Source organism: Galleria mellonella, unplaced genomic scaffold (genome assembly GCF_026898425.1).
Source record: "Galleria mellonella isolate WM207_F2 unplaced genomic scaffold, CSIRO_AGI_GalMel_v1 utg63, whole genome shotgun sequence".
NCBI classification, from domain to species: domain Eukaryota; kingdom Metazoa; phylum Arthropoda; class Insecta; order Lepidoptera; family Pyralidae; genus Galleria; species Galleria mellonella.
The window spans coordinates 11006935-11026694 of NW_026442130.1; the positions used below are offsets into that span (position 1 = coordinate 11006935).

The following is a 19760-nucleotide window of genomic DNA, read 5'->3' on the forward strand; positions in this document are numbered from 1 at the left end:
TGGTACTAGTTAATTAGCTGAAATTTAACACCATTTTTTTTATGAATAATAATGAGATGATATTTCGCCTACGCTATTGGTATCCGCACAATATTTTTTTTATTGTTAGATGCAATGCTAAATGCGACTAACGTGTGTTTGAGACTAACAGCAATCATGCATTTATATCACCGTCTATAGCTGCCATTATATTTTGGCGATTACATTTGGCATTCGTGCCATATACACCTAATATTTTATATGCGTTTTCATACAAAATATTTTTACTAAGACTTTTTCTAATATCTTTGCATTTAATTTTGCTAATTAAATCACATCATTCATGCCTGACATGATAGACAAGATTAAAATACATATCGCAACATTAATTTCTAGAATTAACCGTTGTCTTTGTCTAGAGAAGGTTAATCTGTGCACTAAACGAACTGTCTCTGATCTGTCAAGACGTTTTACTTTTGGGAGAATGTAGAAACAATTGATTTTACACGTTTTATATTGTTGTTTTTCTGAGATTATTTACTTTGTTTATGAAGATTACATACTTGGCCGTTTAACTGTCGAGATGGCAGCCACGGCCGAAACTGAGATGTCTGTGGCCGAGCTGAAAGCGGAAATAGAAAGGCTGAGCCGTGAGCTCGACCAGGCCAGCAGTGAAAAAATACAATCAGCTCAACTTGGGTTGGTACTCCTCGAAGAGAAGAGTGCATTGCAACAAAGATATGACGAATTAGAAGGTATTTACGATAACACAAGACACGAGTTGAAAATCACACAAGAGGTTAGTGCCCTACATTCTGTTTCATTATTTTCACTTTTCATGCATTAATGGATACATAAAAATGTGCAGAAGCTGAAATTTTAAGCGTTTTTTTCATAATTTCTAATTCAGATTATGTACCACTTTTAAAAGTCACGAGTGGAAAGAAGTTTATTTAATATAACCTACATAAGCTAGACTGAGTATTCTGACTCTTTAATGTAATGCATAATTTCATATTAATGTAATTGAGTTCTGTACCATTATTTACCAGGTTAAATAACTCATATTAAAACTTGTAGAGTAGTATGGAGTTTTATATATCCTCAAAAAATATTAAAATCTGCACTTGGCATATTTGGTAAACAATGTTAGCAGGTCCTTTTTTTTTTAAATAACACTGGAATGTATGAACAAATAGTTGAAATTAATAAGTCTTTGAGTTAATTGATTGTGTTATTTATTTCTATTTGTTTTCCTTTATTATTAAAAGACATTTCTATAAAGAGATGTTAATAATTAGATTTATTATATTGATGTATTTACATTTATAAATTTTGCCTTGAATAACTGTATGTTTAAAAAGATTATTTTTTTCACAATGATATTATAATATAATAATTATGATAGATGTAAATAATCTACTTTAAATGTCAGTTCTATCCATCAGTAGGTTCCACTCTTTTCCGCTACTTTGACTCCTCATTATACCCATCATATAAGAAATGCAAAGCATCTTTAAATAATAATTTCTTTATAATTATCATAATCATAAATAAAATATATGGTATTATGACATTATATAAAGTGTTTACTTTTGCAAATTTATTATAAGCTAATTAGCTTATATTATTATATATAATTATATAAGGTAGTAACTTGTGATAAACTCCTAGGTATAATGATAATGCCTTATAATTTCTAAAGATACACAAATAAGCATAAGACAGATTATTTTCCAGGGCAGCTTAATCCCACAAAATGTACTCTTAGATATATTTGTGAGACATTCCTTACATCCTGGGCTACCCTGCCCCCCCTGTTCAATATATTTATGCATTGGCATATTAAAGTTTATTTTCCAGGGAGGGCCTGCTTCTTAAAAAGGCACATACATATGCTTAGATTTGTATTTAAACATAGCTGAGATCTCTTTTCCTGATCCTGGGATGGACATTACGATTTTGGGTTATATATGGCCCACCTGGCTCACCTTTAAGAGCCAGGTGGGCCAATAACCCAATATGCCTATGGTACTCCTATTTTATTGCTCATGTATGCATCCCAGTTCTGGAGACTTTGTCTTTTATCATTTTTGTCTGATCATTATATATGCAAATAAGTTTGCTCTTAATTTATCTAGTAGCTAAAATAATATAAATGTTTATATTCTCAGGCTCTTATGAAATTGGACACAACACAGAAGGTGACCACACGAAGTGGTATAGAACAAGAAAATGCCCTCCTTAATGAATCTGCTGCTATGGAGAGTTCACTTACATTACAGATATTGGAACTGGAAGGTGAAACAAAACAGGTAGGAATTGCAAGTATAGTGTGTGTAGTCAAATAGATTGTGCTTAGATAAACATATAGTGTAAGCAAACAATGAACATACTTATATAAATATACAGAAAGAAATAAATAATGTGATATCAAGGACAACTATGATAGATATATAGATAGCAAAACTTGTGGGAAAATATATAACTATGTTCTTTTAGATAGTAATAATTTCGAAAGCTGCATATTAAAAAAAAATTAACATAGTATTATTTTAAAAATATATTTTCTTATCTTAAATCTATATTATATAAATATATAATTATAGTAAATAGGAAAGTTTATTTTTCATTTTTAGCTGATTCTATAGATGATTAGCTTTTAAAAAAAATTGTGAATACAATATATGTTTGTTTATCTATCACAAAATATGTTAGAGTGAAATTAGACAGCAGTCTTCTGAATATATGTACTTTTCTTCCTTATTTCTCCATTGTCTTAAGACTCACAAAGTTTAATAATTAAAGTTAGATTGTTTAGCCCACTTTGATAACATAGTGTTTAATACTTTTCGTTATTTAATAATTGCATGCTTAATCCTTGTACAAAACAAATATTTATTTTATACGAAATGTTTGTATTGGTCTGGGTGTTTTCCATTTATAATAAATATGCAATATAAAAATATATAAAATGTATGTATGTAAATATATATATTTACAAATATAATATATATTTTATTAGTAGTCTGCCAAAGATATTGGAAGCAGCTCACAAATATCTAAACTTGGGTTAAATACTTTTATTCTAATTTTGTATATTAGCACATTAGGTTTATAACATTGATTTGGCTTTTGCTGTCATAACGTTGTAGTTATTTTTAATGAATAAATAAAGAAACAAATTTATAAAATTTTCTATTAGTCGGTTAGAACTGATATAATATTTATACTATTAGTATGTATCCATATCCAGTCTCAAACTAAACAGTACAAGTACTGCTTAGTTGGGGATGTCAATGTGTAATATGTCTTGTGTTATCTATTATAGTGATATTTATGTTCTATTCATTCTTTATTAAATACCCAGTAATAAGACAAATATGATCCAACCATATATATAAACTATTTCATTTAAGTCATGAAAACACTAATTAGGAAAATGGATTTTATTAACGTTTAGGTATGCAAGATTTTGGGCGTATTTCTTTTTTTTATATAAATTTTATTTGAAACTATTTATTAAATAAATATATAATTCCCTGAAAAGCCAGCAATACATTTGTAATTTGTCTGATGTTGCAGGCGGTGGTAGCCGCTTACCATCACGTGAACCACGTGCTTGTTTGTATCTATGATATGAAATAAAAACTACAGTTTTACACTATTTCAATAGATTTCGTAAGGTAGGGAAGTTTCTTTAAAAGCAGAATGAAAACATACTAAAAAAGAAACTAGGAAAGAATTTAAGACCCATTAATAAACTGATAAAAATTGATAGTTGACTGAGGTATGTGATGCTTTTTATTTTTCGTCTTTTGTTTTAGGGCCACACAATAAATAGTAAAGCATCTTTTCTAAAACTAGTTTATTTTTTTACATATTGATTTCTTCCGCAGTGATATATGTTATTTAATTATTGACTTGAGAGGTGGTGAATTTAATTCCATCTAGTACATAAAAACAGCGATAACAAACCCAGCTAATTTAAAACAAGGCAGAAATCCAAAACGGTAGGATAGTTCTCTCTTTTTCTCGTTCTCTCCCTTTCTCTCTCTCTATCTCGTTCTCTTTCTCTCTCTCATTTTCAAATATTGAATTTGATTATCATCAACTGTAAATATATAGACAAGTAAATTATTAAAAAAAGAAACACATTATATTTACTTATAATTTTAAAATAAATTTAGTATGCAGTAAATATTTCATTTACTAAAAATTTATATTATTGTAATTTTTAATATTGTCATTATATTTTATATTTATTCCCTGTAAATATATTAAGCGATCTGTATTAATTAACGTTTTTGGTCAATATTGGTATATTAATTACTTATTTTTAACGTCTTTAAAAAGGATTTGGATTTCGTCCAAACTTGACTTAATTATTTTTATTAAAAAATAAGCAGGTTACGAATACAAATTACATACTAAGCCATAAAATAAACATTTTACTTCGTCGACAATTAAAAGTAATTGTCACGCGATTAGAGTGCCGGTTTTTATGTTTTTATTCATTTGTAATATTTTCATGACTGTTGTCTTCAGGAAAATTGACATGAACAGGCATTCAGCTGTCGCTCGTTATAATATTAAACGATTCGTTTCACCAGGCACGATGGTGACGAATTATGCCTACGCTCGCTTTAATGAAATGGGAGCAAATTGATGTGAATCATTGTCGAAGCCCTCGTACAGTGCGCACGAGACGCCGCATCCCAACGCACTGAAACTTCTTTTAATTTATGAAAAGAATTGTTCAAGCGTGATAACTTTAAATAATATTCATTTACGCGTATATGTACACGACCAATAGTCGTGATTAATCATAGGGGATAAAATATAAAATTGACTGTCACGGACAAAAATCACCTTTAACGCGAGTGACGCAGCGCTGCGAATAGCGTAAGCGCAGACGGCTATCCATAACACTGATCCAGAAATATATTTTTATTTGTCCGGCCTTGATTCACATATTCACGCATTACTCAATGGTGTGTAGATTTTTTAGAAATGCAGAAGCTTATAGTGCATTAAAATAGTTTTATGTATCGCGGAATATTTGTCTCGTGCCAATTGTCTCAGGAGTGTGCAACAGAAATGCGGTCATAAATCACGAAAATGATTGAAGGTGAAGAGGTATTGTGTGTGATTTTATGTTACTTGTGTTGTACTGTGTTCGCTAAGGGGTGGACATATCTTGTTCTCGTGTTTCCCGTAATGTTTACACGGATAATGGAACAATGTTGACATTTCGTCTACATTTGGCAGCCGGCCAGGGTAACAAACACGGTTATCTTTTAGCGCCATTTTTAGAATTCCCTAAGATGCCATATCAAATGATTAGACTTTTTTAGTTGAATTCGTTTAAATTTATTAACCGAGTTCATAATGCAGGAGATAACCTTTTTAACTGTGTTTTTTGTGTTACAGTAACATAACTTTGCAAATAAGTAATTTAGTGTCTACTTAAAGCTTACTTTGCTTATAGATCTAAATTCGTAAAATGAAATTAATTATTACAGTATTTTTTTTTTCTCTTATTTATTATATAGATAAATAGATACTCTTTATTGTTTACTCCAAAAGTTTATAATAGTAAACTTAATATAAATAGAAATGATCACAGTGAAAAAACAATGGGCAACCTTATCGCTAATAGCGATCTCTTCCAGGCAACCTCTGAATGGAGAGGAGTAATTATAAATTATATACCTGTTTACTATACTTATTATATGTTGGAAAGCGAATTTGTTGGAATTTTTAAGTAATCTCAAAAATAGCTATATTCTTAATTCTCCTATTTTTTATAACGACTGCTTTAAATATTGTACGAACTTTGAACCGATTAACATATAAATAAATTTAAAATTATAATGAATGCTTTTAATATCGTGTGATCTTTGAACTAATTTACATATAAACTTAGTAAAGAAATCCATTATCATCTTTCTAATTATTTCCGCGCATTAGTTAATTATTTAGTTTAACATTGAAAATTAATGATGAAATTACTGATAACGCATATGTTTGTAGCTGTTTTTATATAAAAAACTATGTTGATATCATCATCATCATGACGATGGTCACAAAAAACCGACTTCAATTGTAACAAAACTAGTTATTTTGATTTAAAAACTAAACTACTGGACAGATTTTGATAAAAATTCTATGGAACTTATCTATAAGGATATTCTTTTAAAATAAAAACAAGAATATTCCAAATTAGTTTAAGATCTAAACTAAGACAGAGTTATGAGTACAAACATAAAAAAATACAACTGAGAAACTACAATGAACTTCATTCTTTTTAAAGTCGGTTGAAAAAAAACGATTATTATAAAAATATTAAAAAGAATTAATTTTTTAATCAGTCTTGAATGTTATGTGTTGTGTCGTTGTAAATGTATAAGAATGTAAATATGTTTAAATATTTTGTATTCAATCATATTTCAATGGTAGAACGGATGTGAGTAAAATGTTATACACTCGCGAGCCCTTTATATATCGATACTTATTGTCTTAAAGCAAGGGGCGGGATGTAGCTAGTTAAATAAATTATACGCTTGAGTTAGTAAGATTTTTTAAAAGTTAAACAGTTATATTAACTAAACTAATACTAACTTTTATAAAAAAAAAAAAAAAAAATTCTTTACAATTTTATAACAATTTTCATGTTGTTAGTAGCTACGAATATTGCAACGAAGTATCAGTTACTAGATGTAAATATGTAGGTCAATTCTGTTATCACTATCAAATTAGTTACACAGGCTGCATGCATTACGTAAAAGCCTTGGCATTGCACTTTCATTAGATCACCGTCTTGTATCAAACTACTGTAATATCTTTATAAAAAAAATCTTTAAATCCGACTGACATATTTTTTTTTGTTGGGTGAAAATGGTATGGTAACCCCGCTTGCGCTAACGGGATACGCTGGCGGAGCACCAGTGAAGGGTGATAGATGAGAATGAAAATGGTCAGTTAGCCAATCATGATGAATTCATCAGGAATTAACTATGATAGTTTCCAGGGAGAACCGTGAGGAGGTCGACCTGGTTGGGTATATTGCTAGTCTGTGACATATTGAAATCAGTTGATATAAGTTATTCTTGTTAATATTATAATTTAGAGTGTGTTTGTTTGTTGCCGTCATGAAATTTATGCCCCTATTACTTATAGTACTAGTATTTGGGATGAAAAAACGTAAGTTACTTTTGAATCTTGGTCAATTAGTATTTCTTGATCGCGCCGACAAAGTCACAGACACAACTAACTGTATACATATATCCCACTTTTGTATTATAAAAAAAAAAGTAAGCAGAGAACTAGACCGACGCGACGCGACGCGGACAATAATTTCTTTTACTTTGTTCAGAGGCAATGATCTTTGAATGCAGTAAAACAAATTGTCCCCATGTTTTGTCATTTTTTTTAAATTTATTTCTTTATTTTTAAAAGGCGGACTCATCACTAAAACATTGTCTTCCAGACAACCTTTGCGTAGAGGAAAAAAAAAGCGGTAGCTATTTAGCGCAATAAGTATTTATAACTAAAACTACTCCTGTTAAAAATAAAAAAAAAACATATATTTTTTTATACCACTGAGGTGGAGATCAAGCATATGGCCCACCTTATGGTAAGTGGTTGCCGTCATACATATGCAAATAATTATATGAATACCATACATACATCTAATTATTTATAATAGTATACATTTGAATTAGATGGAAAAGAAGTATATTTAAGAAATAATAGTTTTAATTGAAGTTTATATTGATGAAATAAATATCTCGAAAGTAACTTATATTTGGGTCACTGCGACACACTTAGTGAAAACATATTTTCGTACTTTATCTTTTGTTTTATATTTAAAAAAATATAAATAATCTGATTGTATAAACTCATTTGTTAATTTACGTGTGTCTCAAATAAAGTGTTTATCTATCTATCTATATTATTATAAAATATAACCCACACATATAAATCTAATCATGAATGCCTGTAGTGTACATTAAACTATTCATTCTAATATTTTTGTGACTTGCCTAGTGATAAACATTCTCATCGAAAATGCGAACAAGTTTTATAGGCGGCACACCCTTCGCCCTTCGTAGCCACAGTAATATGTACACAAATAGCTATACCAACTAATCAACAAAATTGCCTATTTGGACAACCACCGTCTGAGTGAATGTTTTAAAAATAGATAAACTTATTTAAGTGTATTAATTTCAGAAATTATCTACTTGAGTATATTTTTCATTTAGGTAGTGTATATATCTATTCAGACTTTATAAAATTAAACTACTAAGTCTCTCTCTCTCTTCGTCCTCTTCATTACTGAAGGTCGTGTCCTTGAAATGTGTCCGTTGCCTCTCTTTTGATGTTATTCCATTGTGCACGGTCTTCAGCTTCACGCAGGGCAGCTGCAATTGACAGTCCCGTAACGGCGGTTATTTGGTCCGACCATCGATTAGGCGATCGTCCGCGTGGTCTTTTTCCCTCTATCTTGTCTACAACCATTAGTTTGTCTAGATTGTCGGACTGTCGTCGAGCAACATGGCCGAAGTATCCAAGACTAACTAAGTAGTAGAAGTTAAATCAAACTAAGTATTAGAAAACTTAAAAATAATTAAAAATATACGCCAGTTTTTTGCCTAAAGTTAGAAAAATTATATCTTTGATTAGAAAAATCTATTAGGGAATATAATTTGTTTTTATACAGAGAAACTAATAATATGATCATCCGTATTTACATACAATAATGGAATCTACACTGTTAGGGCGCTTAATTTCAAATCGATTATAAAATTCTTTTCCTAAAATAGGTTTTTATATTTTTTTTATACAACTTAGAATGGCAAACAAGCTGACGGCCCACCTGATGTAAAGTGGTAACCGTCACCTATGGACATAACAGAGTATACTATTTCGTCCATGATACCTCCCATGCGTTGTCATTTCTGAGGACTCAGGTGTTATTCCTCTGTACCCTGTAAATTCACGCCATATCCCACCCTTCAAACCGAAACACAGTCATGCAAACACAACTGCTTTACGGTTGAAACACGAATGGGACAGAGGTACTCAAGCAATCGACTTTTGTACAGAGTCTCCCCCTAGTTTACCCACTTTCTGTTTGGTTTATGCGTATTATTTTGTCATATACAGTGAAACCTGGTTAAGTGAGACATTAAGGGGCCTGCAAATTTGTCTCACTTATAGGTATTCCACTTACCCAATGTCTCGGATATCTAGGAAAAATAAATATCTGTCTCATTTATTCCATTAATAAACTTCACCGTGTCTTCCAACTTTGATAAACGGATATTAACTTCAGTTTTTCACGTACTGATAACGATTTGAGCCTTCGTTTCGGCATTTTTCAAATAAACATCTGTATCATAGTAAAGCAAAGCTAAAACTGAAGGTCATTGAGGCTCAAAATTAGTTAAGTGTGGAATTTGCGGGTAGAATAAGAATAAGTAAGTAACAAATTTAAATGCAAAATAGCTTAAGTTAGAGAAATGATAAATTGATGCTGTCTCAGTTACAGAAGTTAATGCATATTAAATTCACTCGCTGTCTCAGGAATAGAGGTAATTATGACTATAAAACCGAAAGAATGAATCCCAGATATAGAGGTTGTTTCGCCCCACTAACAGAGGTAATTCAGTACCAAAGTATTGGCACCTCAGCGTGAGCTCCAGTTATGGAGGTTTCTCACTTATCCAGTTCCTACTTAACCAAGTTTCACTGTATCTGTTGTTAGCTAATAGATTTCCGGAGTGAAGTCAACGGACCGCATTGATTCGTCATACAATTATACGAAAACTATGAAAAGTATTATATTAAGTGTCTTCGGTACTCGGCTCCCTCTGCTTGCTTTATAAATGCGTCAGGTCATTTATATATACAGATAGGTAACTGAAAAGTTATAAAAGATTTTATGTATTGATATATAAATACACTTTTAAAAAGTAAAACATTAGGAAATTCTGCCTATTCTTTGTTTTTATTTTGTCATCAGAAATTTGATCAGCGTACTTTTTAGTGGGTTTCAAAATAAAAGTATTTGCCCCCAGCTCCGGCACGAGCTAGAGCGCGTGGTGAGCGAGCGCGACCGGCTGCTGGCCGAGAGCTCGGAGCTGGGCGCGGACAAGGCGAGCCGCGAGTCAGAACGCGCCGCCCTGCGCGCCGAGCTGCGCGAGGCGAGGCAGCGGGAACAGCGGCTGCTGCTCGACATCGGTGACCTTGAGGACGAGAACATATCGCTGCAGAAGCAGGTCTCCGCGCTCCGCTCCTCGCAGGTCAGTGCCGCTGTTGTAATCTATAGTAGTCTTTTTATGCATTTTTGTAATGGCGAACAACCTGAACGAAAGTGATAGCCGTCGTCTAGAGACGTGAACAACGTCTTGGACATTACAGAATACTTTCTAACACTCATGGTAGCCCTTGTGCGTTAACATTACAGAGGTATTATGCCTCGGTACTTTGTAATTTTATTGCTTTGCCCCACTGTTTATTAAACCAAAACACAGACATACAAGCGTAGCTGCTTAACGGCAGGAACTCGAGTGGAACAGAGATATCCAAGCAAACAACTTTTGTACAAAATCTTCCTCTGCTATAATTGTGGTTAGTTGTCCAGTAATGAAATAATAATCTGTATAATAAATCAAGAATAAATTGTCTTACTCTACTTTCTTTTAATGTACAGCGAAAAGAATGTTATACATAATTTAATGTTTATTACTAATAATACTCCACTTCAATCAAAAATTAAAGTGTAATTGCCATGAATGATATGACCTTATACTGAACTTGTTCAATCTAATGCTGATCTTGAGAGTCATAAAAAATTCCACAGAATACATAAAAGCTGCGTAGGATGTATAAAATCATCCGACAAATTACTGTTAATCTTCATGCACTCTGAACATGATTCACAATGAGAACGCTGCAGCACGATTACATATTTTAGCATTAAATTTGAAATTGTTAAATATTTTTCTATATAATATAATAGTGATTTCTTTGGAATTGAAATTAATTACAGTTAGTAAGACAATATAGAGATTTACTTAAAACAATTAGCTTCTAACCACAACCTGTCAAACTATATTTAACCTTTAGATTATATAAATAGAGTTTCGAGCCTCAAAAACGGGTGAACTTTTTACCAACTAATTGTCAAATTAACTGACTCGTTTTTTTATCAGTATTCTATATATTTACGCATACAATGTATCTTGCTATATTATTTAATAAATAAAATTAAGTTGTGTTTATACATTCAAAAGAAGCAGAATTAATAAGACAAAATAATTATAGAAGTTATAAAGGAATCACTCTTAACTATCACGCAAAATTGTATGAAAAAGTTGACCCATTTTTCTCGAAGCATTTCTATGTAGATCTATATAATCTAAGAATTAACCTTATATAGTGGCGTAAAGTTCATAACGGCGGGTAAGGTATTATAAGATAACATCTATCATTGATCTTTGTCATAATAAGCATTACATACTAATGCTAGCAAGTAACATTATGCATTTTCTTCAAACTTCACTATTATTAATAGACAACTCTTACATTAATTTTCCAGTAAAAATTGTCTATGTCTACGTGTTTTTTTCATGATTCTTTGTCTTATTATATTAGACTTCGCTCACTGAATCTGCATTGGCAGGTAGAATTGTATATTCGTACTTTATATTATATTTGTTTGTATAATATTGGATTTCTTTGAGACAGGTAAGATTGCCACTACAAATCTTGGCTATACAATAAAAGTGTGTCGTGGTATCATGTCGTTGTCCATACCATATCAGCTGTTAACTATCTACTGCTGAACATAAGCCTCTCCTAGTGGTTTTTGCCAGTAGATGCCACGCTTGGAATGCAGGTTGGCAACTGTAGTTAGGCTTTGATGATGTTTTAAGGGGAACGATGCTGTCCCCCTTAAAACATCATCTTGAGTAAGGGAACTTAATGATCTTTCGACCATTAAGTTCCCTTACTCACCTCTTATGACACCCACGTGAAAAGAAGGGATGGCCTATTCTATGCCGGTAACCGCACGGTAAACCGTTGTCGTTATCCAGCAATGTTTTGATGTATTGTTACTACTGTTACAGGTGGAGTTTGAAGGTCTAAAGCATGAAGTGCGACAGCTTCGTGAGGAGGCTGAGAATGCGCGCGCAGCTGCTGAGGAGACAGCGGCGCTGCGTCGCATCGCAGAGCGACAGCTGGCTGAAGCGTTGGAAGCGCTGCAGGCCGAGCGGGAGGCTAAGTTCGCTGCTAAGAAGGAACTTGATGCACATCTTAGCAGGGAGGCTGCCTACAATATCACCAACCTGGCATATAGTATACGAGGTTAGTAGACTCATAGATATAGATTCTTGAATGGCTATCCTGTAAAGGCAAACACAGTGTAGGGTGACTGCAGTGTATATGGAATGACGACCTCAAATGCATTGCAGGGGGTTAGTGGTTGCAGGTGGTTCAGACCGTTTCTTATGGCAGTATATGGGGGAACACGGTGCAGCATTGCCAGTGAGATGATTCTAATATTTTTATTAAAATAATGACGTATTTAATAGCGCGGTTAGAGGTTTGTAGTAATAAGTGTTTTTCTGTAAAATTTATGTTTCAGATACCATTTGAAATTGTATATTCTAAATAGCATTTCGTTCGACATCAGTGTCATATTTTATACAAATTTATATTATTTGCTTTTATTCAGGTATGCCAGAAGACGGCACAGAGGACGAGGGCGAGCCCGGCGGTTCTAACGCTGCGGAACTCGCGACCGCCATGGGCGATCACCACGCCGACCTGTTCTCAGAAGTCCACCTCCACGAGATCTCGCGTCTTGAGAAACAACTCGAACAGGCACATAACGAAAATGTACGTATAACCTTGCCTAATAATAATAGATTAAAATCTTTTCTGATATTAGAGTATTACGGGTCTTTTTTTTTGATGGATGAAAATGGAATGGTAATCCCGCCTGCGTCAACGGGATACGCTGGCGGAGCATCAGTAAAGGGTAATAGATGAAAATGAAAACAGGCCAGTTAGTCCATCATGATGAATTCGCAAGGAATTAACCATGATAATTTCCAGGGAGGACCGCGTGGAGGTCGATCTGGCTGGGTATATTGCTAGCAATGGGATTTTTAGACTCCATTACTAACAATCCCTTTCCCCCCAAGTATTACGGGTTTGAAGACTATGACCAGAATCCATGTTTGGTTTGCGTGATAAGCATCAACAGTGTCAGGGATGCGATGGGTACCTGTTATGCGAGTTTATAAACGTCAATACTCTAGCAGTTTTCGATATTTGCTGGGTGCAATTCGCAGATCATTTGCAAGGCTGACTAATGAATGAATCCCTGCATCATAATATGTGTATCATTGAAATAGAGTGTGGTATGTGTTCGCAGAGCCAGCTGTCGGCGTCGATGCGGGCCGCGCAGGCGGCGGCGGAGAGCGAGGGCGCGGCGGCGGCCGTGCTGCGCGCCGGGCTCGTGCGCGCCGCCGGCCGCGTGTCCGCGCTGCACGCGCTGCACTCCGACTGCGCGCCGCTGGTCAGTAACACTGCTCTGTTCTATTGTGCTATTTTATGGGTAACAAGCGGCCCGTCCCAGCTTCACCAGGGTGAACATTTTAAAAAGTTATTATTGTGACATTACGATAATAGTTGGACATATAGTATCGCCAAGTTTTTTGTAGTTATTGATATTTTCTTCAATATTGTAGAACATACTTTTACCAATCTTTTCTAGCAAGAAATATAGCCTATGTTACTCAGGGTGAATGTAACTTTATAATGGTGAAAAAAATTTTTGAAATCAGCAAAGTATTTTTTGATTTTATTTATTCATTACAAACATACATACACTCAAAAATACATATCTTTCCCTTTAATAATATAATATTTATCATTTAATTATAATAGAATGGTAACTTTGCTTGTGCTAACGATAGCCCTCACTGGTGCCTCGCTGGTGAGGCACCAGTGATGGATGATAGGTGACAATGAAAAGGCAGGTCAGTTAGCCCATCGTGATGAATACATCTGGAATTCAACACGATAGTTTTCATGTGAAGGTCGATTTAATAGGGTATAGGTATAGGCTAGCAATGGGACTCACAATCTTTCCTCCCTGTATAGTAGTAGTGGGTGATATTGTGTTATTTTAACATGGCACTGGTTCATTATGGCGTAGCGCTGTGGTTCACTGCAGCGTAGCGCTGGCCCAGTACAGTTTTATTCTAGCTGTCTATTCTCACTGTCCTATACGGGGTTTACAACGTTAGCCACTTTAGTTATAATTAGTGTTTGTTCAGTATTTCTGTTATAGTTTGAAAATAGAATAGTAAGTGTGGTTGTTGTGATGGTACGCAGTAGCGAGTAGTGGTAACAGTTTTGTGTGGGCGCATGCCGTCGCGCGGGCAGGAGGAGGAGAAGGAGAAGTGCGCGGGCGGCGTGAGCGCGCGCGCGGCGCGCTGGCTGACTTGGTGGCGCGTGTCGGGCGGCGAGCTGGGCGCGCTGGCGGCGCAGCTGGCCGAGCTGCAGGCCGGCGCCGCGCCCGCCGACGGCTCGGCCGCCGCGCTGGCGCGCCAGCAGCTCGCGCAGCTCAGCGACCGCGTCGCCGAGGCCGAGGTGCGCGCCGCCGCGCTGCACGCCGACGCCGACCTGCTGCGCACGCTCGCCGGAGGTGACCCTCTCATGCTACTCACTACTGTTCACCTGCGCGCGATTCATGATCTTACGGTAACTGATAATGTACGTTCCTAGAACACCATATAAATAGATAGAGGGCATCGAGTCTTAAAAATGAATCAACTAATTGTCAAATTAGCTGACTGATTTTTTTATCATTGTTTTATATACTTACAGATACAACGTAGTTTGACGTATTATTTAATTACAATAAGTATTAATAATAAATAAATAATTATAAGACAAAATAAATATACAAGTTATAAAGGAATCACAACTATTTATCTCGCAAAATCGTATGAAAAACTTGAGTCGCTTTTCTCGAAATATTTGTATGGAGTCACTATCTATATAAGCTAAACATACGTTATATACATCTTAAAATAGAATTTATAGATTAGTTATTTTTGTGCCTCCTTGTCAGTTAATAGTACCAAAATAATAAGAATATATTATTTTTTGCTTAACATTTTTTCTGTTACAGTAAATACTGTTTCTATATCAAAATATTTTAACTTTCATTCCCAGGTGCGGGTCGAGCGTTGTCGACGGCGGCGCCAGCTCTCGCATCGGCCGCGGAGACGCTCGCGCAAATCTACCACCACGTATGCGCCATCAACGGCACGCAACCCGAGCGGCTGCTGCTCGAGCACGCCGGTCAAACAGACGGTACATTCTTGACTTTTATTTTAACACTTTAAGGAAATTGTAAACTCTCCAATTTATTTTAAAATAAACTCATAAAATTTTTCTTCTTGCTATTAAATTACTTATCCAATCTAAAATCCATCTGTTCTCCTTCAACCAAAGGTTGTCTGTAAGAGCGATAAGACCGCCTTTTGTACCTCTATGTGTATATTTCATTCTGTATTTATGTTACTGTATTTCACTTGAATTATTCACTTGTCATTGTATATTTTTGTTTATGGTGCAATATAGAGTTAAATAAATAAATAATAAATAAAATCTCACTGCTATGGAGTATGTGTATTGTATTCTGTAGTATTCTGATATGTTACAGTTATTGTTTTACATTTGATTGTCAAATAAAAATACTTCCATTGTTCCTCACTTCCGATCAATGTGATTTTGGTTTTATAGTGTAAGCGAAGGGTAATATTGTATAAATAAATTTTTAATGTTCTATATGACATCCGGCAGTGGGCGGAGGCGAGGGCCGGTCGGTGGAAGACGAGGCTCTGGCGCTGGCGGCCGGCGAGTTGGAGGGCTTGCGGGCCGCCGGCGGCGTCGCGCGCTCCGCAGACACGCTGCTCGACCAGCTCACGCACCTGCGGGCCGCGCTCGACACCGCGCTCGACTCGCGCAACAGGCACCAGCACCAGCCCGGTACGTACCACACGGCCGCCACACTACACCACACGCCGCCGACCAGCTCACGCACCTGCGGGCCGCGCTCGACACCGCGCTCGACTCGCGCAACAGGCACCAGCACCAGCCCGGTACGTACCACACGGCCGCCACACTACACCACACGCCGCCGACCAGCTCACGCACCTGCGGGCCGCGCTCGACACCGCGCTCGACTCGCGCAACAGGCACCAGCACCAGCCCGGTACGTACCACACGGCCGCCACACTACACCACACGCCGCCGACCAGCTCACGCACCTGCGGGCCGCGCTCGACACCGCGCTCGACTCGCGCAACAGGCACCAGCACCAGCCCGGTACGTACCACACGGCCGCCACACTACACCACACGCCGCCGACCAGCTCACGCACCTGCGGGCCGCGCTCGACACCGCGCTCGACTCGCGCAACAGGCACCAGCACCAGCCCGGTACGTACCACACGGCCGCCACACTACACCACACGCCGCCGACCAGCTCACGCACCTGCGGGCCGCGCTCGACACCGCGCTCGACTCGCGCAACAGGCACCAGCACCAGCCCGGTACGTACCACACGGCCGCCACACTACACCACACGCCGCCGACCAGCTCACGCACCTGCGGGCCGCGCTCGACACCGCGCTCGACTCGCGCAACAGGCACCAGCACCAGCCCGGTACGTACCACACGGCCGCCACACTACACCACACGCCGCCGACCAACTCACGCACCTATCAATATATACATACAGCTAACGTCAATATAATTTCAAACCGAGACACCTCCACTCATCACGGAACTACTAATTGATTTTTATAATTTTAATAAATATTACCTAAAAGTAATTTATTTCTATAGACTCAAGAATCAGTAGTATTATTTGATATTTTATTCCCAGGATTATGTCAAAACAATCTGGCATCCTGTAAATTCATAGATGCATATACTTTGGTAAAGAATGTTAAAGAGCGAAATAACGCCAATTTGAAAATATCGGACTTAAAAAGAAAACTACATAATTTAGCCTTACAAATGAACTCACTGGAAATTGAAACTACACATATTTCTAAAGCTAATGTTTGCAGTGGACGGACAGTTAAAGAAATAACAGATTATTTTGAAAATATTACAAAAATGAACTCTGATTTCTATGAATTTAATAGTTACAATTTCAAATCAAAAGATAAAGGACAACAAATATGGAGTTCAGAGAGATTAAATTGTTATGGAACAAAGAACTCCATAACTTCATTTCCTAAGACTAGTATACCATACGTCAGAAGGAAATTAAACACAGATATATCGAAACAATGTGTTTCTCCCAGAAGCGAAGTTAGCCTCCCCAATATATGGAAGGATGTACTGTTACAAAGTGGAAACTGTACTAATAATAAAATCATATTACAAAACGATACTCTCTTAAGTAATATTAGAGATTCGTTGAAGTCGAGCCTTGTTGCCTGTGTCCTTATGCTGCAATATATAATGTGATTAAGATTGCAGTGTTCAATGTAAGAATTCTTATGTTCCTTATACTTCAATTATAATTTTATTAATAGAAAACCATAATTAAAAAGTATGTAGTCGTCTATGTAGTGTAGAATACTTAAGAATGAAAATAAGTTAAAATACTTACTGTTGAACTAAAGTAGATTCCGCATGTACGGTTTTGGTATAAAAGTATATAGTAGTTATTACTTCCATAAGTTACTACTATATTTAATTATTATATTAAGATTTGTAATCGAAAAATAGTAAAATATGACTTTAAAACATTCACTTATTTGAATTTAATTATCTAGATAAATGTTAATTATATATAAAGAGAAAAAAAACAACCTTTGTTATCAATATATAAAATTTTTAATTTGACAATTTCACAGTGATGGAAACCGAGGAGCGCGGCGCCGAGATGGCGGAACTGCAGGAGCAAGTAATAAAACTGAAGTCGCTGCTGTCGACGAAGCGAGAACAGATCGCGACGCTGCGCACAGTGCTCAAGTCGAACAAGAACACCGCGGAGGTGGCTCTCGCCAATCTCAAGTCCAAGTACGAGACGGAGAAGACCATCGTCACCGAGACCATGCTCAAGCTCAGGAACGAGCTCAGGCTGCTCAAGGAGGACGCCGCTACCTTCTCAAGTGAGTATTTTTTATTAAATTATCTGGCTCGATAGTTGTTGTGTCAAAATAATTTTTTTTTGTAACATTAATCAGAGAATAATTCCAAATAACTCGTGGTTCGTATGAAAATAACAGAAGCGTTGATAAAAGCGTATATGAAGAATACTTGTAGCGAAATAAATAAGTAATTAATTGTGTGTCGGCGATACCATAGGAAATTTATTTTAAAATCCCGATAGTAAAGTGACCAATCAACCGTGAAATTAGATTAAATCGACTTTCTGTTAGTGCTTGCACGAGAAAGAATAATATATGTACTATGGCGACAGTTGCCACTTTCTATCAGGCGGTTAGCTTCTTTGCCATTCTAAGTTGCATAGAAAATGCAAGAAAAATGTAACTGAATATCACCATTTTACCCTGCCACATAGTCTCACTATTGATGACGATTCAATATATAATGAATTGTTTGATATTATGTGGATGTTATGAACTGTTGTATTTTAGGTTTGCGCGCGATGTTCGCGGCCCGCTGCGAGGAATACGTCACGCAGGTGGACGAGCTGACGCAGTCGCTCGCCGGCGCCGAGGAGGAGAAGAAGACTCTCAACCAGCTGCTGCGCCTCGCAGTGCAGCAGAAGCTCGCGCTCACGCAACGCCTCGAGGAACTAGAGGTAATTATCATAGAATGACATCGTATAAATCCGCTCGCCCTAAGAATAAGCATTATTTAAAAAAATATTTTTAAGTGATTATGTGGTTGAATTCAAAAAATTTCGAAATTTAAAATCTTCATTGTAATAAAAGCATCCGAGACCAGCGGTGCTTTTATTAAATGAGAGTTTAAGGAGCGCAAATTATCGGTAAACAAGTGAAGCTCGCGTTTACTTGTTTACTGATAATTTGCACTAGGCTCGTGGACGGGTGGACGGGCGGACTCGGCGTGACCGGCGCGTGGTGCGTTCGTTTGCAGGTGGACCGCGAGATGCGCACGCGGCGCGTGCCGAAGGCGGCGGGCGCGGCGCGCGCGCGCGGCCGCGACTTCTAGCGGCTCGTGCGCGCGCTCAAGGCCGCCGCCGCCGCGCTGCGCGCGCTGCTGCAGCCGCCGCGCGCGCGCGAGCACGCGCACCGCCCGCGCCTCCACGAATTTATACGTTGACCTCGCGCGCGGGGCTCGACCACTCCGACTTTTTATAATGTTGCTCTTAGGGAAACTAAATCATTTATACGTTTTGTAAGATCTAATCTAGTTAATAGTACCAGTGACGACGAGGGCGGGGGCCCGGGCCGGGCGGCGGGCGCGTGGCCGCGGCCGGCCGCGCCGCCGTGAACCATCAAACTGTGCAGAGCCGCGGCCGGCGGCCGCCGCGCGGCCGGGCCCGCGCCGGGCGGCGGTGCTATGCTGCAGTTGACTGATTTTAATGTGCGGCCAGCGAGTCGGTCGCCGGACCGCCGCGGCGGGGAGCGCAGTTGTCGTTGTCGACTCGCCCGCTACTTATTTATTGTTAGTTACCTTAGGCTTCTATCGTCGATCGATTAGCTGTTCTTGCCGAGCCGATTCTCGTTCGAA

At 37.2% G+C, this 19760-nt stretch overlaps 1 protein-coding gene across 3 annotated transcripts; it reads left to right on the top strand.

The window, feature by feature from the left end:
- Positions 1 to 404: 404 nt before the first annotated feature.
- LOC113521863 (protein bicaudal D) lies at positions 405 to 19388 on the top strand. 3 transcript variants are annotated; one of them, XM_026907519.3, is made up of 12 exons: positions 405 to 778; positions 2154 to 2294; positions 10068 to 10292; positions 12123 to 12360; positions 12731 to 12894; positions 13436 to 13579; positions 14452 to 14713; positions 15247 to 15387; positions 15880 to 16065; positions 17951 to 18208; positions 18698 to 18864; positions 19164 to 19388. In XM_026907519.3, the coding sequence occupies exons 1-12, from the start codon at positions 563 to 565 to the stop codon at positions 19236 to 19238; spliced, it is 2217 nt and encodes a 738-aa protein (XP_026763320.1). In that variant the 5' UTR covers positions 405 to 562; the 3' UTR covers positions 19239 to 19388. The 3 variants fall into 3 exon arrangements, with proteins under 3 accessions (XP_026763320.1, XP_031765659.1, XP_031765658.1); XM_031909799.2 differs by lacking the exons at positions 405 to 778; positions 2154 to 2294 and adding an exon at positions 4657 to 4973; XM_031909798.2 differs by lacking the exons at positions 405 to 778; positions 2154 to 2294 and adding an exon at positions 4980 to 5118.
- The last annotated feature ends 372 nt before the right edge of the window (positions 19389 to 19760 follow it).

What these genes read in the sequence shown, in the direction of transcription:
- LOC113521863 (XM_026907519.3), top strand. Translation starts at nt 563, where the DNA reads ATGGCAGCCACGGCCGAAACTGAGATGTCTGTGGCCGAGCTGAAAGCG. An exon ending in CCGCGCTCCGCTCCTCGCAG is followed by an intron (nt 10,293 to 12,122) that starts GTCAGTGCCGCT and finishes CTACTGTTACAG; the next exon opens with GTGGAGTTTGAAGGTCTAAA. An exon ending in GGACGCCGCTACCTTCTCAA is followed by an intron (nt 18,209 to 18,697) that starts GTGAGTATTTTT and finishes GTTGTATTTTAG; the next exon opens with GTTTGCGCGCGATGTTCGCG.